General features: G+C 43.5%; 1 protein-coding gene across 1 annotated transcript in view; it reads right to left on the bottom strand.

Moving 5' to 3' along the window:
- Window positions 1–27593, bottom strand: part of GRIN2D (glutamate ionotropic receptor NMDA type subunit 2D) — a 1124513-nt gene that overhangs the window by 358652 nt on the left and 738268 nt on the right. The window contains exon 6 of the mRNA XM_077259507.1: window positions 24044–24158. Within this exon, the coding sequence (XP_077115622.1) occupies window positions 24044–24158 (115 nt within the window). The remainder of the gene's footprint in view (window positions 1–24043; window positions 24159–27593) is intronic.

Here is a 27593-nt window from a genome sequence, read left to right as displayed (position 1 = left end):
AATTTTGACCTTCCTGACCAGGTCAAATTATTTAAATCTGACCATTGTCGCTTCATGTGGTAATAACTTTGAAATGCTTCAGCGTATCCCAGTGATTTTGAGAATGCTTTTTCATGACACATTGTACTTTATGTCAGTGGTAAATTTAGGTCGCAATGTTTTGCGTTTATTTGTGAAAATATCAAAAATTAGGTGAAAACTTAAAAATATTTGCAATTTTCCAACTTTCTATTTTGAGTTTCTTAAATCAGTTAGTCAGGCTGTACAACATAATAATTTGCCATATGTGTACATCACATCTCCATCACTTTTTAGACATCATTTTATTTTGTTAGGACATTAGAGGGATTAAAAGTTTAGTAGCAATTTTTCATTTTTTCAAAAAATTTACAAAGCTTGTTTCTTTAGGGACCTATTCAGATTTAAATGGACTTTAACCCCTTAATCCCATATGACGTACTATCCCGTCGAGGTGACCTGGGACTTAATTCCCAGGGATGGGATAGTATGTCATAGGCAATCGGCCACACTCACGCTGACTTTTACAGCTGACATCCGGCACTATACAGCACTATGTGCCAGGAGCGGTCACGGACCGCTCCCGGCATATTAACCCCGGAACACTGCGATCAAACATGATCGCAATGTTCCGGTGGCATAGGGAAGCATCGCGCAGGGAGGGGGCTCCAAAATGGCCACTGGGCTTCTTCTGGGTCCTGCAGTGAGGTGGCTTGAAAGCGCCTGGCAGGCGCCGGCAAGCTCCCTGCACTGCCTGTCAGATTGCTGATCTGACACAGTGCTTTGCAAAGTGTCAGATCAGCGATCTGACACTATAGCATGATGTCCCTCCTTGGGACAAAGTATTAAAGTTAAAAACAATATTTACATGTGTAAAAAAAAAATCCTAAATAAAGAAAAACAAATTGTTCCAATAAATATATTTCTTTATCTAAATAAAATAAAAAATAAAAATGCACATATTTAGTATCGCCGCATCCGTAATGACCCGACCTATAAAACTTTCCCACTAGTTAACCCCTTCAGTGCCTACCGTTAAAAAAAAAGGCAAAAAACAACGCTTTATTATCATACCACCGAACAAAAAGTGGAATAACACGTGATCAAAAAGACGGATATAAACAACCATGGTACCCCTGAAAACATAATCTTGTCCCGCAAAAAGCGAGCCATAATACAGCATCATCAGTGAAAAAATAAAAAAGTTATAGTTCTCAGAATAAAGCGACGCAAAAATAATAATTTTTTATATAAAATAGTTTTTATAGTATAAAAGCGCCAAAACATAAAAAAATATAAATGAGGTATCGCTGTAATAGTACTATCCCAAAGAATAAAACTGCTTAATCAATTTTACCAAGCGCGGAATGGTATAAACGCCCCTGCCAAAAGAAATTCATTAATTGCAGGTTTTTGGTCATTCTGCCTCACAAAAATCGGAATAAAAAGCGATCAAAAAATGTCACATGCCTGGAAATGATACCAATACAAACGTCAACTTGTTCCGCAAAAAAAAAGACCTCATATGACTCTGTGGACCAAAATATGAAAAAATTATAGCTCTCAAAATGTGGAGACGCAAAAACTGTTTTGCTATAAAAAACGTCTTTTAGTGTGTGACGGCTGCCAATCATAAAAATCCGCTATAAAAATGCTATAAAAGTAAATTAAACCCCCCTTCATCACCCCCTTAGTTAGGGAAAAATAATAAAATTAAAAAAATGTATTTATTTCCATTTTCCCATTAGGGCTAGGGTTAGGATTGGGGCTAAAGTTAGTGCTAGTGCTACAGATAGGGTTGGGGATAAAATTAGGGTTAGGGTTGGGGCTAAAGTTAGGGTTGGGGTTGGGGCTAAAGTTAGGGTTAGGGCTACAGTTAGGGTTGGGTCTACAGTTAGGGTTGGGGCTAAAGTTAGGGTTAGGATTGGGGCTAAAGTTAGGGTTTGGGCTAAAGTTAGGGTTGGGGCTAAAGTTAGGGTTGGGGCTAAAGTTAGGGTTAGGGCTACGGTTAGGGTTTGGGCTAAAGTTAGGGTTAGGGTTGGGGCTAAAGTTAGGGTTAGGGTTGGGGCTAAAGTAAGGGTAAGGGTTTGGATTACATTTACGGTTGGGATTAGGGTTAGGGGTGTGTTGGGTTTAGGGGTGTGGTAAGGGTTGGTATTAGGGTTAGGGGTATGTTCGGGTTAGGGGTGTGGTTAGGGTTATGGTTAGGGTTGGAATTAGGGTTATGGGTGTGTTCGGATTAGGATTGGAGCTAGAATTGAGGGGTTTCCACTGTTTAGGCACATCAGGGGCTCTCCAAACGTGACATGGCCTCCAGTCTCAATTCCAGCCAATTCTGCGTTGAAAAAGTAAAACAGTGCTCCTTCCCTTCCAAGCTCTCCCGTGCGCCCAACCAGGGGTTTATCCCAACATATGGGGTATCAGCATACTCAGGACAAATTGGACAACTTTTGGGGTCCAATTTCTCTTTGTACCCTTGGGAAAATAAAAAACTGGGGGCTAAAAAATCATTTTGGGGAAAAAAATGATTTTATAATTTTCACGGCTCTGCGTTATAAACTGTAGTGAAATAATTGGGGGTTCAAAGTTCTCACAACACACCTAGATAAGTTCCAGGGGGTCTAGTTTCCAATATGGGGTCACTGTGGGGGGTTTCTACTGTTTAGGTACATCAGTGGCTCTGCAAATGCAACGTAATGCCTGCAGTGCAGACCAATCCATCTACAGTAAGTCTGCATTCCAAACGGCACTTCTTCCCTTCCGAACTCTGCCATAAGCCCAAATGTTGTTTCCCCCCACATATGGGGTATCAGCGTATTCAGGACAAATTGGACAACAACTTTTGTGGTCCAATTTCTCCTGATAAACTTGGGAAAATATAAAACTGGGGGCTAGAAAATAATTTTTGTGGAAAAAAAATAATTTTTATTTTCACAGCTCTGCATTATAAATTGTAGTGAAAAGTTCACACAACACATCTAGATAAGTTCCTTAGGGGGTCTATGTTCCAAAATGGTGCGACTTGTGGGGGATTTCAATGTTTAGGCACATCAGGGACTCTCCAAATGCGACATGGTGTTCTATCTCAATTCCAGTCAATTTTGCATTGAAAAGTCAAACGGCGCTCCTTCCCTTCCAAGCTCTGCCATGCGCCCAAACAGTGGTTTACCCCCACATTTGGGGTATCAGCGTACTCAGGACAAATTGCACAATAACGTTTGGGGTCCAATTTCTTCTGTTAACCTTGGGAATATAAAAAATTGGGGGAAAAAAATCATTTTTGTGAAAAAATCAGATTTTTTATTTTTACGGCTCTACATTATAAACTTCTGTGAAGCACTTGGTGGGTCAAATTGCTCACCACACATCTAGATAAGTTCCTTAAGGGGTCTACTTTCCAAAATGTTGTCAATTGGGGGGGTTTCAATGTTTAGGCACAACAGAAACTCTCCAAACACAACATGACATCCCATCTCAATTTCAGTCAATTTCGCATTGAAAAGTCAAACGGCGCTCCTTCCCTTCCAAGCTCTGCCATGCGCCCAAACAGTGGTTTATCCCCACATATGGGGTATCAGCGTACTCAGGGCAAATTGTATAACAACTTTTGGGGTCCAATTTTTCCTGATACCCTTGGTAAAATAAAACAAATTGGAGCTGAAGTAATTTTTTGTGAAAAAAAGTTAAATGTTCATTTTTTTAAAACATTCCAAAAATTCCTGTGAAACACCTGAAGGGTTGATAAACTTCTTGAATGTGGTTTTGAGCACCTTGAAGGGTGCAGTTTTTAAAATGTTGTCACACTTGGGTATTTTCTATCATATAGACCCCTCAGGCTATGTGCACACATCCGGAATTGCCGCAGAAATTTCCATGGCAATTCCGCAACTGTGCCGCGGGTAAAACGCATGCAGAATTGGCATGCATTTTACTGCTAAACACTAGAATTTTACAAGTGTAATTAGCTTGCAGAATGCTAGTGTTTTCCAAGGGATCTGTAGCATCACTTGGAAAACTGATTGACAGGTCAGTCACACTTGTCAATCATAGTGTTTGAAAAGTGTGACCAACTTTTTACTATTGATGCTGCCTATGCAGCATCAATAGTAAAAATATCTGATTTTAAAAATAATTTAAAAAAATAATAAATCGTGATATTATCACCTTCCAGAGTCCCGCTCCTCGCGATGCTTCCGTTCCCAATAATGCCTAGCGGCAATGACCTCAGATGATGCAGTGGTCTCGCGAGCATCACTGGGAATGGAAGCATCGCGAGGAGCGGGAACGCTGCGAGGGATGCCAGAAGGTGAGAATTGTCATGTCAGACGCTGTTCAGACCAGGTCATCCGACAGACAGCGGTAGTTCCGCTTTTGACCACTATTTGCTCATTGGCGTCGGCTAGATTTTGTCTAGCTGTTCCGGGGTTAATTTACCTGATCCTCGGATTGGAGGCTGGGCCATGCCCATTGCCTTTTTATAGTTCTCCTGATCATTGGGTGTCGCCGATTATAGCTTCTGTCTTGCGCATTTGTTATCTCGGTCTGGAGTGGAGAGCTGGTCGTTGGAGTATCGTTGCTGGTGGTGTATTTTCCCTTGTCTTATTTACTCCTTCCTATATTTGTGTTTATTTTGCCCTGCACATTTATAGTGTATTCCTGAGTGACTGCAGCGTGATGTATATTTTCCTTTATCCTTGTCTGTGCTAACTGTGGGTACTGGTGTATTGCATTCACTGGGTGGAGGGCGCAGGTTTCCAGCTCAGGGTTGTATCAGGAGGCAGGGTGAGGTTCGAGGCCTGAACATGCACACCATCAGTGTAAACTTCAGGTAGAGGGCCAGTCAGTATTTCCCTAGTCTTAGGGAAATTGCAGGGGCCCGGGTTATAAGCTCTCGCCCACCTAGTCTCTCCGTGACATTATAATCGGCCAACATTATTTCCATGGATCCCATGATTTCCATAAACCGCCAGTTGAGGGCACTGTTCCCACAGGTCACTGAGTTGAGGGGGGCTGTTGTGAATTTGGATTCTGGGCTCCCCCGGTGGCTACTGGTGGAATTGAACTGGTGTCTTCATCTTCTCTGTTCACCTGTTCCCATCAAGATGTGGGAGTCGCTATATAACCTTGCTGCTCTGTTAGTTGCTTGCCGGTCAACAATGTTATCAGAGGCCTCTCTGTGCTTGTTCCTGCTCCTAGACAACTACTAGATAAGTTGGACTCTTGTCCATGTTTGTTTTTGCATTTTTGTTCCAGTTCACAGCTGTAGTTTCGTTACTGTGTCTGGAAAGCTCTTGTGAACAGGAATTGCCACTCTGGTGTTATGAGTTAATGCCAGAGTTTTAAAGTAATTTCTGGATGGTGTTTTTGATAGGGTTTTCAGCTGACCATGAAAGTGTCCTTTCTGTCTTCTGCTATGTAGTAAGTGGACCTCAAATTTGCTAAACCTATTTTCATACTACGTTTGTTATTTCATCTCAACTCACCGCCAATACATGTGGGGGGCCTCTGTCTCCTTTCGGGGTATTTCTCTAGAGGTGAGCTAGGACTAATATTTTCCTCTGCTAGCTTTATTTAGTCCTCCGGCTGGTGCTGGGCATCTAGAATCAACGTAGGCATGCTACCCGGCCACTGCTAGTTGTGCGTTAGGTTTAGTTCATGGTCAGCTCAGTTCCCATCTTCCAAGAGCTAGTTCCTATATATGCTTATGCTATGTTCTCTTGCCATTGAGATCATGACAGTTAGACCGGACACAAAGTGTTAATTGTTTGGGCTGAAGCAGGAGAAAAAGAAGTGTTGAAGGGAAATTTTTTTTTTTTTTTTTTTCTTCCCCTCAGAGTTTTGCTGCCTAGCCCTTAATTGCTGTCTAGCTGCTTCTTACCTCCTCTTAACCCTTGAATGGCTCTGTGTCCACCTGTTTGTAATGGATCTTCAGAGTGTAACTGCAGGTTTGAATAATCTCGCCACGAAGGTACAAAATTTGCAAGATTTTGTTTGTCATGCACCTGTATCTGAGCCGAGAATTCCTTTGCCGGAATTTTTCTCGGGGAATAGATCCGGGTTTCAGAATTTTCGAAATAATTGCAAATTATTTTTGTCCCTGAAATCTCGCTCTGCCGGAGACCCTGCACAGCAGGTCAGGATTGTGATTTCTTTGCTCCGGGGCGACCCTCAAGACTGGGCTTTTTCATTGACACCAGGGGATCCTGCGTTGCTCAATGTGGATGCGTTTTTTCTGGCCTTGGGGTTGCTTTATGACGAACCTCATTTGGAGCTTCAGGCGGAAAAAACTTTGATGTCCCTATCTCAGGGGCAAGATGAAGCGGAAATTTACTGCCAAAGATTCCGTAAATGGTCTGTGCTTACTCAGTGGAATGAGTGCGCCCTGGCGGCGACTTTCAGAGAGGGTCTCTCTGATGCCATTAAGGATGTTATGGTGGGGTTCCCTGTGCCTGCGGGTCTGAATGAGTCCATGACAATGGCTATTCAGATCGATAGGCGTTTGCGGGAGCGCAAACCAGTGCACCATCTGGCGGTGTCCACTGAGAAGTCGCCAGAGAGGATGCAGTGTGATAGAATTCTGTCCCGAAGCGAGCGGCAGAATTTTAGACGGAAAAATGGGTTGTGTTTCTATTGTGGTGATTCTACTCATGTTATATCAGCATGCTCTAAGCGCACTAAAAAGCTTGGTAAATCTGTTTCCATTTGCACCTTACCGTCTAAATTTATTCTATCTGTGACCCTGATTTGCTCTTTGTCATCTATTACCACGGACGCCTATGTCGACTCTGGCGCCGCTTTGAGTCTTATGGATTGGTCCTTTGCCAAACGCTGTGGGTATGATTTAGAGCCTTTGGAGACTCCTATTCCTCTGAAGGGGATTGACTCCACCCCATTGGCTAATAATAAACCACAATACTGGACACAAGTAACTATGCGTATTAATCCGGATCACCAGGAGATTATTCGCTTTCTGGTGCTGTATAATCTACATGATGATTTGGTGCTAGGATTGCCTTGGCTGCAATCTCACAACCCAGTCCTCGACTGGAGAGCTATGTCTGTGTTGAGCTGGGGATGTAAGGGGGCTCATGGGGATGTACCTGTGGTTTCCATTTCATCATCCATTCCCTCTGAAATTCCTGAGTTCCTGTCTGACTATCGTGACGTCTTTGAAGAATCCAAGCTTGGTTCGTTACCTCCGCACCGAGAGTGCGATTGTGCCATAGATTTAATCCCGGGTAGTAAATACCCAAAGGGTCGTTTATTTAATCTGTCTGTGCCTGAACATGCTGCTATGCGAGAATATATAAAGGAGTCCTTGGAAAAGGGGCATATTCGTCCATCGTCATCTCCCTTAGGAGCCGGTTTTTTCTTTGTGTCAAAAAAAGACGGCTCTTTGAGACCATGTATTGATTATCGGCTTTTGAATAAAATCACTGTTAAATATCAATACCCATTGCCGTTGCTGACTGATTTGTTTGCTCGCATAAAGGGGGCCAAGTGGTTCTCTAAGATTGACCTTCGTGGGGCGTATAATTTGGTGCGAATCAGGCAGGGGGATGAGTGGAAAACCGCATTTAATACGCCCGAGGGCCACTTTGAGTATTTAGTGATGCCTTTTGGTCTTTCTAATGCTCCGTCAGTTTTCCAGTCCTTTATGCATGATATTTTTCGGGATTATTTGGATAAATTTATGATTGTGTATCTGGATGATATTCTGATTTTTTCGGATGACTGGGACTCTCATGTCCAGCAAGTCAGGAGGGTTTTTCAGGTTTTGCGGTCTAATTTTTTGTGTGTGAAGGGTTCTAAGTGTGTTTTTGGGGTACAGAGGATTTCCTTTTTGGGATATATTTTTTCCCCCTCTTCCATTGAAATGGATCCTGTCAAGGTTCAAGCTATTTGTGATTGGACGCAGCCCTCTTTTCTTAAGAGTCTTCAGAAATTTTTGGGCTTTGCTAACTTTTATCGTCGATTTATTGCTGGTTTTTCGGATATTGCTAAACCATTGACCGATTTGACTAAGAAGGGTGCTGATGTTGCTGATTGGTCCCCTGATGCTGTGGAGGCCTTTCGGGAGCTTAAGCGCCGTTTTTCCTCTGCCCCTGTGTTGCGTCAGCCGGATGTTGCTCTACCTTTTCAGGTTGAGGTCGACGCTTCTGAGATCGGAGCTGGGGCAGTGCTGTCGCAGAAAAGTTCTGACTGCTCCGTGATGAGGCCTTGTGCCTTCTTTTCCCGTAAATTTTCGCCCGCTGAGCGGAATTATGATGTTGGGAATCGGGAGCTTTTGGCCATGAAGTGGGCTTTTGAGGAGTGGCGCCATTGGCTTGAGGGGGCCAGACATCAGGTGGTGGTATTGACTGACCACAAAAATTTGATTTATCTTGAGACCGCCAGGCGCCTGAATCCTAGACAGGCGCGCTGGTCATTATTTTTCTCTCGGTTTAATTTTGTGGTGTCATACCTACCGGGTTCTAAGAATGTTAAGGTGGATGCCCTTTCTAGGAGTTTTGAGCCTGACTCGCCTGGTAACTCTGAGCCCACAGGTATCCTTAAGGATGGAGTGGTATTGTCAGCCGTTTCTCCAGACCTGCGGCGGGCCTTGCAGGAGTTTCAGGCGGATAGACCTGATCGTTGCCCACCTGATAAACTGTTTGTTCCTGATGATTGGACCAGTAGAGTCATCTCTGAGGTTCATTCTTCTGCGTTGGCAGGTCATCCTGGCATTTTTGGTACCAGGGATTTGGTGGCAAGGTCCTTCTGGTGGCCTTCCCTGTCACGAGATGTGCGAGGCTTTGTGCAGTCTTGTGACGTTTGTGCTCGGGCCAAGCCTTGTTGTTCTCGGGCTAGTGGATTATTGTTGCCCTTGCCTACTCCTAAGAGGCCTTGGACGCACATCTCGATGGATTTTATTTCAGATCTGCCTGTTTCTCAGAAGATGTCTGTCATCTGGGTGGTGTGTGACCGTTTTTCTAAGATGGTCCATTTGGTTCCTCTGCCCAAGTTACCTTCTTCTTCCGAGTTGGTTCCTCTGTTTTTTCAAAATGTTGTTCGTTTGCATGGTATTCCTGAGAATATCGTTTCTGACAGAGGGACCCAATTCGTGTCTAGATTTTGGCGGGCATTCTGTGCTAGGATGGGCATAGATTTATCTTTTTCGTCCGCTTTCCATCCTCAGACGAATGGCCAGACCGAGCGGACTAATCAGACCTTGGAGACATATCTGAGGTGTTTTGTGTCTGCTGACCAGGATGATTGGGTTGCTTTTTTGCCATTGGCGGAGTTCGCTCTCAATAATCGGGCCAGCTCTGCCACTTTGGTGTCCCCGTTTTTCTGTAATTCGGGGTTTCATCCTCGATTTTCCTCTGGTCAGGTGGAATCTTCGGATTGTCCTGGAGTGGATGCTGTGGTGGAGAGATTGCATCAGATCTGGGGGCAGGTGGTGGACAATTTGAGGTTGTCCCAGGAGAAGACTCAGCTTTTTGCCAACCGCCACCGTCGTGTTGGTCCTCGGCTTTCTGTTGGGGATTTGGTGTGGTTGTCTTCTCGTTTTGTCCCTATGAGGGTCTCTTCTCCTAAGTTTAAGCCTCGGTTTATCGGCCCGTATAAGATATTGGAGATTCTTAACCCTGTTTCCTTCCGTTTGGACCTCCCTGCATCCTTTTCTATTCATAACGTTTTTCATCGGTCATTATTGCGCAGGTATGAGGTACCGGTTGTGCCTTCCGTTGAGCCTCCTGCTCCGGTGTTGGTTGAGGGTGAGTTGGAGTACGTTGTGGAGAAAATCTTAGACTCTCGTGTTTCCAGACGGAGACTCCAGTATCTGGTCAAGTGGAAGGGATACGGCCAGGAGGATAATTCTTGGGTGAATGCATCTGATGTTCATGCCTCCGATCTGGTTCATGCCTTTCATAGGGCCCATCCTGATCGCCCTGGTGGTTCTGGTGAGGGTTCGGTGCCCCCTCCTTGAGGGGGGGGTACTGTTGTGAATTTGGATTCTGGGCTCCCCCGGTGGCTACTGGTGGAATTGAACTGGTGTCTTCATCTTCTCTGTTCACCTGTTCCCATCAAGATGTGGGAGTCGCTATATAACCTTGCTGCTCTGTTAGTTGCTTGCCGGTCAACAATGTTATCAGAGGCCTCTCTGTGCTTGTTCCTGCTCCTAGACAACTACTAGATAAGTTGGACTCTTGTCCATGTTTGTTTTTGCATTTTTGTTCCAGTTCACAGCTGTAGTTTCGTTACTGTGTCTGGAAAGCTCTTGTGAACAGGAATTGCCACTCTGGTGTTATGAGTTAATGCCAGAGTTTTAAAGTAATTTCTGGATGGTGTTTTTGATAGGGTTTTCAGCTGACCATGAAAGTGTCCTTTCTGTCTTCTGCTATGTAGTAAGTGGACCTCAAATTTGCTAAACCTATTTTCATACTACGTTTGTTATTTCATCTCAACTCACCGCCAATACATGTGGGGGGCCTCTGTCTCCTTTCGGGGTATTTCTCTAGAGGTGAGCTAGGGCTAATATTTTCCTCTGCTAGCTTTATTTAGTCCTCCGGCTGGTGCTGGGCATCTAGAATCAACGTAGGCATGCTACCCGGCCACTGCTAGTTGTGCGTTAGGTTTAGTTCATGGTCAGCTCAGTTCCCATCTTCCAAGAGCTAGTTCCTATATATGCTTATGCTATGTTCTCTTGCCATTGAGATCATGACAGGGGGCAGTGCAGCAACAGGGAATAGCAGTATCTAATGTGCAAGCCGTTGTTACAGATAAAGTTGCTGAACCTAAGTATCCGTTGCCTGAAAAATTTGCTGGGGAACGCAGTAAATTTGTTACTTTTCGTGAGGCTTGCAAACTATATTTTCGGATGCGTCCGACTTCCTCCGGTAATGAGGCTCAGCGTGTGGGCCTGGTGTTGTCATGATTAAGCGGGGATCCCCAAGCATGGGCATTTTCTTTGCCATCTGATTCTGCTGCATTTGACTCTGTGGAGAGTTTTTTTTCTGCACTTGGAAACATCTACGACGAGCCTGACAGAATGGCTCTAGCAGAATCTAAGATACGCACTATTTACCAGGGGGAGCGAGTAGCAGAGGATTACTGTTCTGAATTCCGCCGCTGGGCGGTCGACACTCGGAATGATTCCCCGCTGCGGAGTCATTTTATTCATGGAGTTTCTGACAGGGTTAAAAAAGCCCTCCTGATGTACGAGACTCCTACTTCACTAGATTCCGCTATGAGTCTTGTTATCCATATTGATCGCCGTTTGCGTCTGGGAGAGCATGTGACGTCATCTGTGGGAGGAGGTTTGGGTTTATGTGAGGTTGCTGCAGGTGAGCCCACGGAACCTATGCAAATCGCAGGGGTATCACATGTTAAGCATCAGGCTTCTGTACATGGGAGGCAGGGAGCCTGCTTTTTCTGCGGTAAAACTGGTCATTTTATTAATATCTGTCCTCTGCTGTCAAAGAAAAATGCAACGGCGGAAAGACTTCTAAACTCATTGGGTGTGGAGGAGTCCAATCTGAGCTTGTGTATGTCCTCCATGATGGTATCTCAGTGCATGCTCCCTGCCAAGGTTGTCCTCAGGGGGGCGTACAACCTCATAAGAGTCCGTCAAGGTGATGAGTGGAAGACGGCTGTTAATACCCCTGAGGGTCATTTTGAAAATTTGGTGATGCCATTTGGGTTGACAAAGGCACCTGCAGTGTTTCAGCATTTCATAAATGATGTGTTCTCGCATGTTTTGGGGAAATTCGTTATTGTGTACCTTGATGACATCCTCATATATTCGTGCGACCGTGACACTCATTTAGATCATGTCAGGCAGGTGTTACAGCTTCTCAGAAAGAATAAGCTGTATGCAAAACTGGAGAAATGTGTGTTTTCGTTACAGGAGTTGCCTTTCTTGGGCTATATCGTGTCTGCCTCTGGTTTTAAAATGGACGCCGCTAAGGTGCAAGCGGTGTTGCATTGGGAACGGCCTGATAACCTGAAAGCACTTCAGCGGTTCCTTGGGTTTTCTAACTACTATAGGAAATTTATCAAGGATTTTTCCACCATTGCTAAACCGCTAACTGACATGACTAAAAAGGGTACCAATTTCTCCGTTTGGCCTGAGGCTGCTGTGTGCGCATTCGAATCTCTTAAAAACAGGTTTGTTTCGGCCCCCATTCTGGTGCAGCCAGATGTATCAAAACCTTTTGTGGTGGAAGTCGATGCATCTGAGGTTGGTGTGGGGGCGGTGCTGTCACATGGCTCATCCTTGAGCGGTTTGCGTCCATGCGCCTATTTTTCCAAGAAATTGTCGCCCGCCGAACGTAACTACGATATCGGCAACAGAGAGTTGTTGGCAATCAAATTGGCCTTTGAGGAATGGCGACACTTCTTGGAGGGGTCGATTCATCAGGTCACTGTTGTTACCGACCATAAGAATTTGCTTTATTTGGAGTCTGCCAAGCGTCTGTCTCCCAGGCAGGATCGCTGGGCATTGTTTTTCACGTGGTTCAATTTTGTTGTCACCTACAGACCGGGGTCTAAAAACACTAAGGCAGATGCTCTGTCCAGGTGTTTTCCGGGGGGAGAACCTAGGGAGGATCCAGTACCCATACTCCAAAAGGGTGTTGTGGTTTCGGCTCTCACTACCGAGGTGGAGGCTGAGATTGCCGAGGCTCAGGAGGAGGTACCATCTGAGCTTCCTATCAACAAATCTTTTGTACCACTTCATCTCTGCTTAAAGGTTTTGGCGGAGCATCATGGTGCTGTCCTGGCTGGCCACCCAGGGGTTAGAGGTACATTGGAATTGGTGTCACGTCGTTTTTAGTGGCCCAAGATCTGACAGGACGTGGTCTCATACGTGTCAGCTTGTACCACGTGCGCTAGGGCTAAGACGCCTCGCTCCCGTCCTGTTGGCACACTACTTCCTCTTGAGGTACCTAGTAAGCCATGGACGGAAATCTCCATGGATTTCATCACTGATTTGCCCTCATCAGCTGGGAACACGGTCATCTTGGTGATTGTTGATCGGTTCTCAAAAATGTCGCACTTTGTTTCTTTGCCTTCATTGCCTAACGCTAAGAATCTGGCGCAGGTATTTGTGCAGGAGGTGGTCAGACTTCATGGGGTTCAGTCTGACATCGTGTCTGATAGGTGGTCTCAGTTTGTGGCAAAATTTTGGAAAGCATTTTGCTCACGGCGGGGGATCAAGTTGTCTCATTCTTCGGCGTTTTATCCTCAGTCAAATGGTCAGACTGAGCGTATGAACCAAAATTTGGAACAGTACTTACGCTGCTTTGTCTCTGATAATCAGGAGGAGTGGTCTACCTTTCTTCCTTTGGCTGAGTTTGCCATCAATAATCATCGCCAGGAGTCATCTGGGGAGTCTCCGTTTTTTTGTGTTTACGGGCTACATTCTCAATTTTGTACTTTGAGTCAAAGGGGTTCTTCCGGCGTTCCGGAGGAGGACCGCTTAGGAGCACAATTGTCGTCAGTCTGGAGGAGAGTTAAACAGCGCCTGTTGAGTGTGGGTGCTAGGTACAAACGTGTGGCTGACAGTAGGCGTGTGCCAGGTCCGGACCTGAGTGTGGATGACTGGGTGTGGTTATCCACAAAAAACATAAGACTCAAAATTCTGTCCCTTAAATTGGGTCCATGGTTTATTGGTCCATTTAGGGTCACCGCCGTCATTAACCCAGTAGCGTACCGACTGGAGCTCCCTACGGTGTATAAGATACACAACGTGTTCCACAGGTCTCTCTTCTGAAGAGGGTGGTGGGTTCTGTGGACGCGGCGCCTATGCCATCTCCAGTCTTGGTGGATGGTAACCTGGAATTTGAAGTCTCCAAGGTGGTTGCCTCTCGTGTAGTGCGCCGCACTTTACAGTACTTGGTACACTGGCATGGTTATGTGCCTGAGGAGAGGTCCTGGGTACCAGCCTCGGACATTCATGCGGATCGGCTGATCAGGTTTTTTCATCGTCGTCATCTGGACAAGCCGGGTCCTATAAGCCGTGAGGGCCCTGGGGTCCCTCATAGAAGGCGGGGTACTGTCATGTCGGATGCTGTTCAGACCAGGTCATCCGACAGACAGCAGTAGTTCCACTTTTGACCACTATTTGCTCATTGGCGTTGGCTAGATTTTGTCTAGCTGTTCCGGGGTTAATTTACCTGATCCTCGGATTGGAGGCTGGGCCATGCCCATTGCCTTTTTATAGTTCTCCTGATCATTGGGTGTCGCCGATTATAGCTTCTGTCTTGTGCATTTGTTATCTCGGTCTGGAGTGGAGAGCTGGTCGTTGGAGTATCGTTGCTGGTGGTGTATTTTCCCTTGTCTTATTTACTCTTTCCTATTTTTGTGTTTATTTTGCCCTGCACATTTATAGTGTATTCCTGAGTGACTGCAGCGTGATGTATATTTTCCTTTATCCTTGTCTGTGCTAACTGTGGGTACTGGTGTATTGCATTCACTGGGTGGAGGGAGGAGGTTTCCAGCTCAGGGTTGTATCAGGAGGCAGGGTGAGGTTCGAGGCCTGAACATGCACACCATCAGTGTAAACTTCAGTTAGAGGGCCAGTCAGTATTTCCCTAGTCTTAGGGAAATTGCAGGGGCCCGGGTTATAAGCTCTCGCCCACCTAGTCTCCGTGACAAGAATATCACGATTTATTATTTTAATTCTTTTTTTAACAATTATATGGTTCCCAGGGCCTGGAGGAGAGTCTACTCTACTCCACCCTGGGTACCAACCACACATGGTCCGCTTACTTCCTGCATGGTTGGCATAGCAACATGCTGAAAGTAAGCAGATCAATGCATTCCTATGTGTGCGGAATCCCCGCGATAACGCACAAGGAATGAACATGCTGTGTTTTTTCTGAAATGCGATTCCACTGTGGAAAAAAACAAAAATTGCGGATTGCATTCTAATAGGATGCTTATTGTATGCTTTTTTTGTGGTTTTATCGCGTTTTTATAGCGAAAAACCATGAAAAAACAGGAAAAATCCTGAATGTGTGTATATAGCCTCAAAGTTACTTCAAATGTGATATAGTCCCTAAAAAAAAAAATGGTGTTTTAAAAATGAGAAATTGCTGGTCAACTTTTAACCCTTATAACTACCTACCAAAAAAAAAATTTGGTTCCAAAATTGTGCTGATGTAAAGTAGACATGTGGGAAATGTTACTTATTAATTATTTTGTGTGACATATCTCTGATTTAAGGGCATAAAAATTCAAAGTTGCAAATTTTTCAAAATTTTCGCCATATTTCCGTTTTTTCACAAATAAACACAGGTAATATCAAATAAATTTTACCACTGTCATGAAGTACAATATGTCACGAGAAAGCAATGTCAGAATCATCAGGATCCGTTGAAGCGTTCCAGAGTCGATAAAAGTGCACGTACGATAAAACTTGAAAATGTGCCTGGTCAGGAAAGGGAAATAGAAGCCCTCACGTGAACTGTTTTGGGGCCATGATTGTGTGCCACTTATTAATAAGTATGTTTTCTTGGTGCTTCTTATTTGTGAAGCATCACCTGCTTGTAGGAACCGCTTTCTTCACAGACTGCATTAGCAGTCGATGGAGAAGCATGTGATCAGACGTGTTCATCAGCTTCTAATGAAAAAGCAGGAACCCTAAGACAACTGTTTTTCAATCGCAACTTCACAAAGGAAAATTTATAATGCCTACATATTAGAAAGTGCCCCAAAATCATGTGTCCAACACAGTTGTCAACACAAAGTGACAAACCGCTTTAAACCCTTCACAACATATGATATGTGCGTCATATGTCATGTCCCTGCCTTTGATGGGGGCTCGCATGTGAAGCTAGCATCTTTCTCGGCAGATAACGGCTGATTTAATTTGGCTGTTAACCTGTTAAAGCTGTTGCACTGCTATGTATAGCACAAGCGATCAGACAATGGCAACTACAAGTCCCCTAAGGTCTAAGGGGACTAATCAATACAGTAAAAAGTGGAAAAAAATGTTTTTAAAAATAGGAAAAAATAAAAAAACACAAAAGTTAAAATCCCCTATGGTGCTGCTGCATTCATAAAAGTCCTATCTATCAATATATAAAGAAAATTAATCCAATAAGTAAAAAAAAATATCAAAACGACAAAATTACATTTTTGGGCAGCCGCAAAATTGTAATAAAATGCAATAAAAACGGTATTAGTAAAAACATCAGCCAAGGGAATGAGAACAAAACCCTTACACAGCCATTACCTCCCAAAAAATGAAAACAAGTCTTGGAAAATGGTGAAAAAAGCAATTTTTCTTTTACAAATTAATACATTTTTTTTCACCACTTAAATGGAAAACCTGCACATGTTTGGAATCTGCGTACTCAAATTTTCCTGGAGAATCATATTGCCAGGTTTGTTTTACCGTATAGTGAACAATGTAAATAAAATAAAAAGCAATTGTTAAATTGCTTTTTGCAATTGTTTTTTTGCAATTTGAAAGTACCCTATATACTCAAGTATAAGCTGAAATTTTCAGCCCTTTTTTTAGACTGAAAGTGCCCCTCTCAGCTTATACTCAACTCATTGTCCCAGGGGGTCGGGGGGAGGGGGAGTGGTGGCTGTCGCATACTCACCTGCTCCTGGCATGGTCCCTGCATCTCCGATGGTCTCCGGGCGCCGGCAGCTCTTCCTGTGTTCAGCAGTCCCGTGGCACCACTTATTAACCCCTTTCTGCCAGCTGACGGAATAGTACATCAGAAGGCAGAACCCCTGCTTTGAGGTGGGCCCCGGCAGTGAGCCCACCTCAAAGACGCGACATGTCAGCTGTTTTGTACAGCTGACATGTGCGCGCAATGAGCGCGATTGGAATCGCGATCCGCCCGCACCCATTAACTAGTTAAATGCCGCTGTCAAATGCTGACAGCAGCATTTAACTAGCGCTCCCGGCCATGCGGCCAGAAGTGCTCACACCGCTGACCCCCATCACATAATCGGGGGTCATCGGTGCATTGCCATAACAATCTGAGGTCTCCTTGAGACCTCTATGGTTGTTGATGGCCGATTGCTTCGAGCGCCACCCTGTGGTCAGCATTCAAATCAACCCTGCATTTCTGCTACATAGAGGTGATCTGTGCTTCACCTCTATGTAGCAGAGGTGATCGAGTTGTGCATGCTTCTAGCCTCCTATGGAGGCTATTGAAGCATGCCAAAATTAAAAAAAGTGTTTAAAAATATAAAAAAATAAAAAATATATAAAAGTTCAAATCACCCCACTTTCGCCCCAATCAAAATAAAACAATAAAAAAATCAAACCTACACATATTTGGTATTGCCATGTTCAGAATCGCCCAATCTATAAAAAAACCAAGGATAAACCTGATTGCTAAATGGCATAGCGAGAAAAAAAAGTCAAAACGCGAAAACTATGTTTTTTTGGTCGCCACAACATTGCATTAAAATGCAATAACGGGTGTTCAAAAGAATGTTTCTGCACCAATGTGGTATCATTAAAAACGCCAGCTCAGCATGCAAAAAATGAGCCCTCACCCGACCCCAGATCATGAAAATTGGAGACGCTACGAGTATGGGAAAATGGCGCAATTTTTTTTTTTTAGCAAACTTTGGATTTTTTACCACTTAGATAAAAGAGAACCTAGACATGTTTGGTGTCTGTGAACTCATAATGACCTGGAGAATCATAATGGCATGTAAGTTTTAGCATTTGGTGAACCTGGCAAAAAAGCCAAACAAAAACAAGTGTGAGATTGCACTTTTTTTGCAATTTCATCGCACTTGGAATTTTTTTCCCGTTTTCTGTTACAAGGCATTGTAAAACCAATGGTATCATTCAAAAGTACATCTTGTCCCGCAAAAAATAAGCCCCCACATGGCCATATTGACAGAAAAATAGAAAAGTTATGGCTCTGGGAAAGCGGGGAGCGAAAAACGAAAACAAAAAAACGAAAAAAGCTCCGGGGATGAAGGGGTTAAAGTAATGAATATGGACGCAACTCCACTCCCATAGGGGTGGAGCCTCATATTCATTACTTTAATGAGTGGTACCAGTGACCGCTGAACACCGGAACAAGCTGCCGGCGTCAGAGACCATCTGTTAGTGAGAAGCATGGACCGCGCTGGGAGCAGGTGAGTATAATGGGGGAGGTGAGCATTGCACGATATTCACCTGCCCCCGTTCCACCGCCGGGGAGCCGCTCCATCTTCGGCATACTCCGCAGTGACTGTTCAGGTCAGAGGGCGCAATGACGTGTTTAGTGTGTTTAGTGTGCGTCCTCTGCCTGAACAGTCACAGCCAGAGAGCCGGAAGACACAGCGGCACCCGGGGATAGATGAATATCGCAAGTGCTGGGGGCCTGAGCGACGAGAGGTAAGTATGCCATTTTTTTTAATTACAGCAGAAGCATATGGGGCAAATTACTCTGTGGAGCATCTTATGCGGCCATAATAAACCTTTATGCCGCATTATATGGGGCAAATGTTTCTATGGAGCATCTTATGGGGCCATAATCAACCCTTATGCCGCATTATATGGGGCACAGGTTTCTATGGAGCATCTTATGGGGTCATTATTAACCTTTGTGCAGCATTATATGGGGCAGATTTTAATATGGAACATCTTATGGGGCCCATCATAAACTGTATGGAGCATTATATGGGGCATATTTTGTATGGAGTATCTTATGGGACCCATCATAAACTTTATGGAGTATTATATGTGGCGTATTTTGTATGGAACATCTTATGGGGCCCATCATGAACTGTATGGAGCATTATATGGGGCTCATGATTTAATATGGATATTCAAAAACACTTAACTTACTGATGTCTCAATTAATTTTACTTTTATTGGTATCTATTTTTATTTTTGAAATTTACGAGTAGCTGCCGCATTTCCCACCCTGGGCTTATACTCGAGTCATTAAGTTTTCCCAGTTTTTTGTGGCAAAATTAGGGGTCTCGGCTTATAGTCGGGTCGGCTTATACTCGAGTATATACTGTACTTGGATTTTTTTTTTCATCTTCCAGTACAATATGTGGTATGAATGGATTGATTCAAAAGTACAACTCGTCCTGCAAAAACCAAGCCCTCATTAGGCTATATTTATGGAAAAATAATTTTTATAAAAAAAAGATAAATATAATTTCTGTTTTTTCTTTCATGTATTTTAATATTTTTGAAATAAAGTGTTTTAATTTTATGTTGTTGCTATTAACACTTCTTGATCTCTATGCCACATAACTGCTGCATGATCAGTATGGTTCTTTAGAAATTTTAATAGTTATTTATTTAATACATCTGTTCTTTCATACAGTATCTGTCAGATTATTATAGCGCCTCTCCGTAAATTGTCAAATTAAGTTCTGAATCTTGGCAGCCTGTCACGTCACCAGTTGATGTGCAGAGACAAACATGAGAAAAACATTTAGGGCTCATACTCACTTGTGAGAAAAACGGACAAGTGCAAACAGATAAAATCAGATGAGTCCCTGCTTATCTGCTATTTTTTTCTCAGCTCAGATCGGGATGATGAAAAAAATCTCAGTATTGTCCTCCTATCTTGGATGAGATTCGCCAATGCAAGTCAATGGGTGTGATTAAAAAAAATCACATGGCACTCAGGCTATGAAAATGCCATCCGATTTTTATACACCCATGTCCTTGAAAACCCGAAATTTCATCTACCGTGTGACCTGACAAAATAGAATAGATATATATGAATAGAATAGATAGATATAAAGATGTTAGTCCCATATATAATTAGTGCAGTCCTTGTGGAGCTTACTGTACATGTATTTTATTACTAAAGAAATTATTTTCTGAAAAAACTGAAGTGAGATCCCCTGAAATTGTATTAACCAGCAGAGGGAAAGCAGATAGCTGGGGGCAGATGTTTATAGCCTGAGAAGGATGTAATACTCATGGAGCTTCCCAGGCTACTAATATCAGCTCACAGACTGGTTATTAAAATGAGGGACCCCCCCAAAAATGACATATGCTTCCCTATAATTAATAACTAATAGTGATGAGCGAATATACTCGTTACTCGAGATTTCCCGAGCACGCTCGGGTGTCCTTCGAGTTTTTTTTAGTGCTCGGAGATTTAGTTTTCCTCGCCGCAGCTGAATGATTTACATCTATTAGCCAGCATAAGTACATGTGGGGGTTGCCTGGTTGCTAGGGAATCCCCACATGTACTTATGCTGGCTAACAGATGTAAATCATTCAGATTAAATACTCGGAGGACACCCGAGCGTGCTTGAGATATCTCGAGTAACGAGTATATTCGCTCATCTCTAATAACTAACAAAGACTATGCAGACAGCTTTAAGTTGATATTAGTAGTCTTTGAAAGAGCTATGGATACTGGCCCTGTCCCAGACTAAAAGCATCAACCCTCAGCCACCCCAGAAATGGAGCATCCATAAAATGTGCCAAATCATAATACCTTCTGGGACCAAATATTTTAACTTCATGACAGTTCTTTGGCAATGCCAAGAACACTCCTGGCTTTGCATTGTTGTCACTGATAGTAGAACAATTAGCACATGTTGAAAAGATTTTTCTATCAGCTCTCATACAGATGATACCCAAGGGAGCAGAAGTCTTCCACAACTCCTACTACTTCTGAGGTCCTGCTCCAGGGGACATGTGCTTTTGACTGCTAATGAATCCTTAATCTCTAAATTATTAATCATTATTTATCATGTGGAATGCTCTTTTCTCATTATTGCTTCTTTTAAGTAAGGGTACTGTCACACAGTACCATTTTGATCGCTACGACGGTACGATTCGTGACATTCTAGCGATATCGTTACGATATCGCAGTGTCTGACGCAGCAGCGATCAGGGATCCTGCTGAGAATCGTACGTCGTAGCAGATCGTATGGAACTTTCTTTCGTCGCTTGATCACCCGCTGACATCGCTGGATCGTTGTGTGTGACAGCGATCCAGCGATGTGTTCGCTTGTAACCAGGGTAAACATCGGGTAACTAAGCGCAGGGCCGCGCTTAGTAACCCGATGTTTACCGTGGTTACCAGCGTAAACGTAAAAAAAACAAACAGTACATACTCACATTCCGGTGTCTGTCCCCGGCGTCTCAGCTTCTCTGCACTGTGAGCGTCTGCCAGCCAGAAAGCGAGCACAGCGGTGACGTCTGACGTCACCGCTGTGCTTTCCGGCTATGGCGCTTACACAGTGTAGAGAAGCAGAACGCCGGGGACAGACACCGGAATGTAAGTATGTACTGTTTGTTTTTTTTACGTTTACGCTGGTAACCACGGTAAACATCGGGTTACTAAGCGCAGCCCTGCGCTTAGTTACCCGATGTTTACCCTGGTTACCGGGGACTTCGGCATCGCTCCAGCGCCGTGATTGCCACGTGTGACCGCAGTCTACGACGCTGGAGCGATAATCATACGATCGCTGCGACGTCACGGATCGTGCCGTCGTAGCGATTAAAATGGTACTGTGTGACAGTACCCTAAGTTGGATTTGTCTTGAAAGAGGCTCTGAGGGTAGCAGTCCTAATGCTTTCCTTATCACTTTTTTCCAATGTGGTTTTTCTCTAAGTTTTGCTCACATTTTAATTATTCAAGTCCACCCAAAGGAGTCAAAGAGAAGCCTAGAAATGATTTTTGTTTTGTTGAGAGTTTTGAAGATGAGTCAATGAGTGACTTCTAAATTCCCATTCCCAACTATCCACTAGGATTATTTTTTTAGGAGAATCTACTAACCTATCAGTATGTTTTTGGAGTTAAAGAGGAAATAGCAGTAGCTGAAGAAAACCTATGTAAACCTATGAGAAGAGTATAAAGTTCAAGTACTTTAAATTTATAACTTAGCCAGAAATAAGATATTCTGTGGATCAGTTGCAATTGTTTAGAATGTCCACCCTTTTGACCTTGCATGGGTACTTACTATCTAAATATTGTCTTCAGACTTTATACTTAATACCCACAAGGAGGAATTGACTTTGCTGTTGGGAATGTTGGTTCTCTATAAAGCTCTGATAGGTTGGATATGAAAGCAAGCCAGGATAACAGACAGGAGTCAGTGCCCAAAACACGTCAAAGGTCAAGACTTAAAAAACTGGGAGAACTACCAAACTGTAGAATCAGGATCACATCTCAGGAACAAAGCAAAGAGTCCTTTCAGAAGACCGGTAGAACTAAGAGCATCCAGCAAGCTCATAACCAGGGCACAAGCTGGCGGTCCATATGATGGGCAGGAATGACAGAAAATAATGACAGAAACAGGAATGCTTCAATAACTAAAACTACTAAGCACGAGAGAACTTGGCAGGAAAAAAGATAATAGCCCAAGTTCATTATTGTATTTGTTCATTTGTTGCCTTGTTTTTGGTGTTTTTCCCTACTTTTAAGATACAACCAATTATAATTATTCTTTTAAAGTCTATTTTTATGTGTTGACTTGTTTTTTAGGGGAACAATTGTGGGAGAAGTTTAAGGTTTCCGTATCTTTTTGGCTGATTCATCAATTGCAATTTTTTCCTGACATTAATTTTTGGAGAAAAAATCTACTCCAGTCCCACCTCTGAAATGATTTTATGTATGCTACATATTTTTCTGGAAATTTTGTTGCATTTAGTGAAAAAGTGCAATTTTTTTAGCTAAAAAAGTCACAAACAAAAATATACAAATAAAGGTTTTAAATATAAAATACAACCGATTAACGCTTTGTAGAGCAGAGCCCAGCTCAGCCCCTGAAACGGATGCCACTGATGATGCTTCATTTCACTGTGAAGACAGAGGCTATGTCAGTGACTGTAGTCTCTGCCCCTAATCATATATCATTTGAGTATCCCAACATGCACTGGAGATTCTCAAAAGAGGTGTCATCAAAAAGGAAGGAGGTAAAAAAAAGCTGTTAGGTAGTTTAGAGAAGGAACTTTTCAATTAAAGCATATTAGAAAAGCTTAGATTATTATATATCATTATATAATAATCTAGTTATATAATTAGATTATTGCAACTAATAGATAAAGATTTAGGATAAAAATCAATATTAGTTGTTGGACCACTACTTTGAGGAAAAAAATATGAACAAAGTCTAAACTAGATGACAGCAGAAGAGAGAAGTAATATAAAGCCCAGGGCAAAATCATGCAGCTGCCAAACAAGCACACAAGTGGGAGCATAAGGAGCATATGGTCCTCGCTCATAGGGACCTACCACTTGAATCCAGAGTTAGTAAAATGGAGGTAATTATTCCTAACCTTCACTCTATAAAGGGCATTAATACACGGCCTCCAGTCTCAATCCAATCTCAATCTAAGCTCACCATGCATTATTAAACATGACTGAGAGTTGATGGATCCTAGTAAATTGCATGCAGTAAGAGCACAAATAGATGTTTATAAAATGTATACACAAAACAGAAGATAGACTATGAATAATATCACTTGGCTGCCCAGTACTTTATGTCTGAAAAATGGGAAAGAACATTGCTGAAAGACTACATATCAATTTTATGAGTCAATTACAACCATTCTCATTTAGCATGGCTGATATTGATAGCCTGTCCTTGAGAACAGTTGGACCTGTGTAATTTACTTGAATCTGGGGCCATTGGAAAACTAAATATTCTACAGCTGCTAACACAGATAGGAAACAAGGACATTCACCTTGGTCTATACTAATCCTCTCTAATCTTAATTTTTATAGATCATGTTAAAGGGATTGTATCACTTACAAAATCTCCATCAGATAAGTAATAAATGTAAGATCAGTAAGGGTCTCGATCCATTTCCGCAAAGGTATGAACGCATGTATGACCATTGACAAAGTTGACACTAGTTTCCTTCATTCTTGGGATCAGTGGGTGTCCCAGCGTTTGGTCCCACACCAATCATACATGAGATAGGTGATACATCTTGTTTAGAAAACCCCTTTTTGAGTCACAGGAAAATGAATAAAAGAGAAAGGAACTAAGAATTCTTCTTGAAAAGATTTATGACTAACACAAATCAGTCATTTTTGCATTAAAATTTAGTTCAAGGCACACGAAAACCAAGGGCACTTACCACCTCCCAGCTCCTTTCCTTGTTAAGAGCAATCACTACAAGCGCAGGATTGATGAGGTATCCATCTTCATTAAACGAGAAGTCCTTTCCTCCCCAGGAGATGTTCATGAAATATCTGTTAAGAGAGCATGCCAATCTCTGTAAATGACAGTGGTAATGTTCTACATGTGGTCTCCTACTCTAGTCTCCTTATGGTTGATTAACTAATCTACCAAAAAGTCTAAAAAAATAAAAATTTATATAACTGACTGCCCAAAGTCATAAATCTGACCCCGTTTATAAATGATAGACAAACTTGTTAAACTAGTGTCTGGAAGTTGAAGTTGTCTTCTTTCGTTGTTAATCTTCTGCATAATATAGTATGACATTTCATATAACAGGCAATGGAAGCCAGAAAAATATAAAGAGAACCTACTAATGCAAAGATCTTGTCATGGACCATAGCCAGAGATGAGACTACTCCGGCTGGCTTCTCACAGTGTCACTGAAGGTGATTGACAGGTGACTTCGACAGAGAGAGACTTTTAAATTAACTGCAGTGGCACTGAAAGAAGAAAGCTGAGGGTGGTACCAAACTAGTCTGGTCTCTGACTATGGTCACCAAATAGATCTCTAAAATATATCTTCTCTAAAACACTGGAGCATTTTTGAGTACAATTGACCTTTCAGCAATCGTGCCAGTGGGATCAGATTCTTGCTGCCCGATTGTCAGGATCTCTGTTTATTGTCAGCAATCAGGCACATTCTTCAATGTCTAGAGGTCAAGACAGTATGTATCGTGCTTATGAATGGAATTTCACTGGATAGTCTTTGCACCTCAGGTTACCGCTGTTAAAAATACAAACATCATAAATGACAAAATCCTTTCTGACCTTAGAGATTTGTGACCTATGTAGTTGCACAGTGGACATTGCCTATCATTACTGAAGAGAAGTGACTGATCCTAATACGTTGTCTAACCTCAAGTTTACATTGATTGTATTGAAAAATACAGACAGCGCTCGTACGTGAAAAATCAACATCTGAATGAGGTGTTAGGCAATATACACTGTTCAAAAAAATAAAGGGAACACTAAAATACCACATCCTAGATCTCTGAATGAAATATTCCAGTTGCAAATTTTTATTCATTGCATAGTGAAATGTGCTCAGAACAATAAAACATAACAAATATCAATGTAAATAAAAATTAATATTTCATGGAGGTCTGGATTTGGAATGATGCTCAATATCAAAGTGGAAAATCAAATTACAGACTGATCCAATTTCAGTAGAAATGCCTCATGACTAGTGTTGAGCGATACCGTCCGATACTTGAAAGTATCGGTATCGGAAAGTATCGGCCGATACCGGCAAAGTATCGGATCCAATCCGATACCGATACCCGATACCAATACAAGTCAATGGGACTCAAGTATCGGACGGTATTCCTGATGGTTCCCAGGGTCTGAAGGAGAGGAAACTCTCCTTCAGGCCCTGGGATCCATATAAATGTGTAAAAGAAAGAATTAAAATAAAAAATATCGCTATACTCACCCTCCGACGCAGCCTGGACCTCAGCGAGGGAACCGGCAGTGTTGTTTGTTTAAAATTCGCGCTTTTACTTGGTTACGTGAAGTCCCGGCTTGTGATTGGTCAGGGCGGCCATGTTGCCGGGACGCGGACCAATCACAGCAAGCCGTGACGAAATTACGTCACGACTTGCTGTGATTGGTCCGCGTCCCGGCAACATGGCCGACATTAACCAATCACAAGCCGTGACGTCACGGGAGGCTGGACATGCGCGTATTTTGAAAAGCGCGCGTGTCCAGCCTCCAGTGACGTCCCGGCTTGTGATTGGTTAATGGCGGCCATGTTGCCGGGACGTCACTGGAGGCTGGACACGCGCGCTTTTCAAAATACGCGCATGTCCAGCCTCCCGTGACGTCCCGGCTTGTGATTGGTTAATGGCGGCCATGTTGCCGGGACGTCACTGGAGGCTGGACACGCGCGCTTTTCAAAATACGCGCATGTCCAGCCTCCCGTGACGTCCCGGCTTGTGATTGGTTAATGGCGGCCATGTTGCCGGGACGTCACTGGAGGCTGGACACGCGCGCTTTTCAAAATACGCGCATGTCCAGCCTCCCGTGACGTCCCGGCTTGTGATTGGTTAATGGCGGCCATGTTGCCGGGACGCGGACCAATCACAGCAAGCCGTGACGTAATTTCGTCACGGCTTGCTGTGATTGGTCCGCGTCCCGGCAACATGGCCGCCCTGACCAATCACAAGCCGGGACTTCACGTAACCAAGTAAAAGCGCGAAATTTAAACAAACAACGCTGCCGGTTCCCTCGCTGAGGTCCAGGCTGCGTCGGAGAGGTGAGTATAGCGATATTTTTTATTTTAATTCTCTTTTTTACACATTATTACATTAATGTTGTTGCGATACCCGATACCCGATACCACAAAAGTATCGGATCTCGGTATCGGAAATTCCGATACAGCAAGTATCGGCCGATACCCGATACTTGCAGTATCGGAATGCTCAACACTACTCATGACTATTAAAAGATGCTCAGTATTGTGTGTGACCTCCATGTGCCTGTATGACCTCCCTACTGTACAATGCCTGGGCATGCTCCTGATGAGGCGGCGGATGGTCTCCTGAGGAATATCCTCCCAGACCTGGACTAAAGCATCCGCCAACTCCTAGACAGTCTGTGGTGCAACGAGATGTTGGTGGATGGAGCAAGACATGATGTCCCAGATGTGTTCAATCGGATTCAGGTCTGGGGAACAAGCGGGCCAGTCCATAGCTTCAATGCCTTCATCTTGCAGGGACTGCTGAGACACTCCAGCCACATGAGGTTTGGCATTGTCCTGCATTAGGAGGAACCCAGGGCCAACCTCACCAGCATATGGTCTCACAAGGGGTCTGGGGATCTCATCTCGGTACCTAATGGCAGTCAGGCTACCTCTGGCAAGCACACAGAGGGCTGTGCAACCCTCCAAAGAAATGCCACCCCACACCATTACTGACCCACTGCCAAACCAGTCATGCTGAAGGATGTTGCAGGCAGCAGATTGCTCTCCACGGCATCTCCAGACTCTGTCACGTCTGTCACATGTGCTCAGTGTGAACCTGCTTTCATCTGTGAAAAGCACAGGGCGCTAGTGGTGAATTTGCCAATCCTGTTGTTCTGTGGCAAATGCCAAGAGTCCTGCATGGTGTTGGGCTGTGAGCACAACCCTCATCTGTGGACGTCGGGCACTCAGACCATCCTCATGGAGTCGGTTTCTAACCGTTTGTACAGACACATGCACATTTGTGGCTTGCCGGAGGTCATTTTGCAGGGCATTGATGTGCTATCCTGGATGAGCTTCACTACCTGAGCCACTTGTGTGGGTTGTATAGTCCATCTGTTGTGAAAGCACAACGAACATTCAAAAGTGACCAAAATATCAGCCAGAAAGCATTGGTACTGAGATGTGGTCTGTGGTCCCCACCTGCAGAACCACTCCTTTATTGAGGGGGTCTTGATAATTGCCAATAATTTCCATCTGTTGTCTA

The sequence above is a fragment of the Ranitomeya variabilis genome, chromosome 4 (genome assembly GCF_051348905.1).
Source record: "Ranitomeya variabilis isolate aRanVar5 chromosome 4, aRanVar5.hap1, whole genome shotgun sequence".
In the NCBI taxonomy this organism is placed as follows: Eukaryota; Metazoa; Chordata; class Amphibia; order Anura; family Dendrobatidae; genus Ranitomeya; species Ranitomeya variabilis.
The sequence above is the reverse complement of the archived record's forward strand: the minus strand, read 5'-3'. Positions and strand labels throughout refer to the sequence as shown.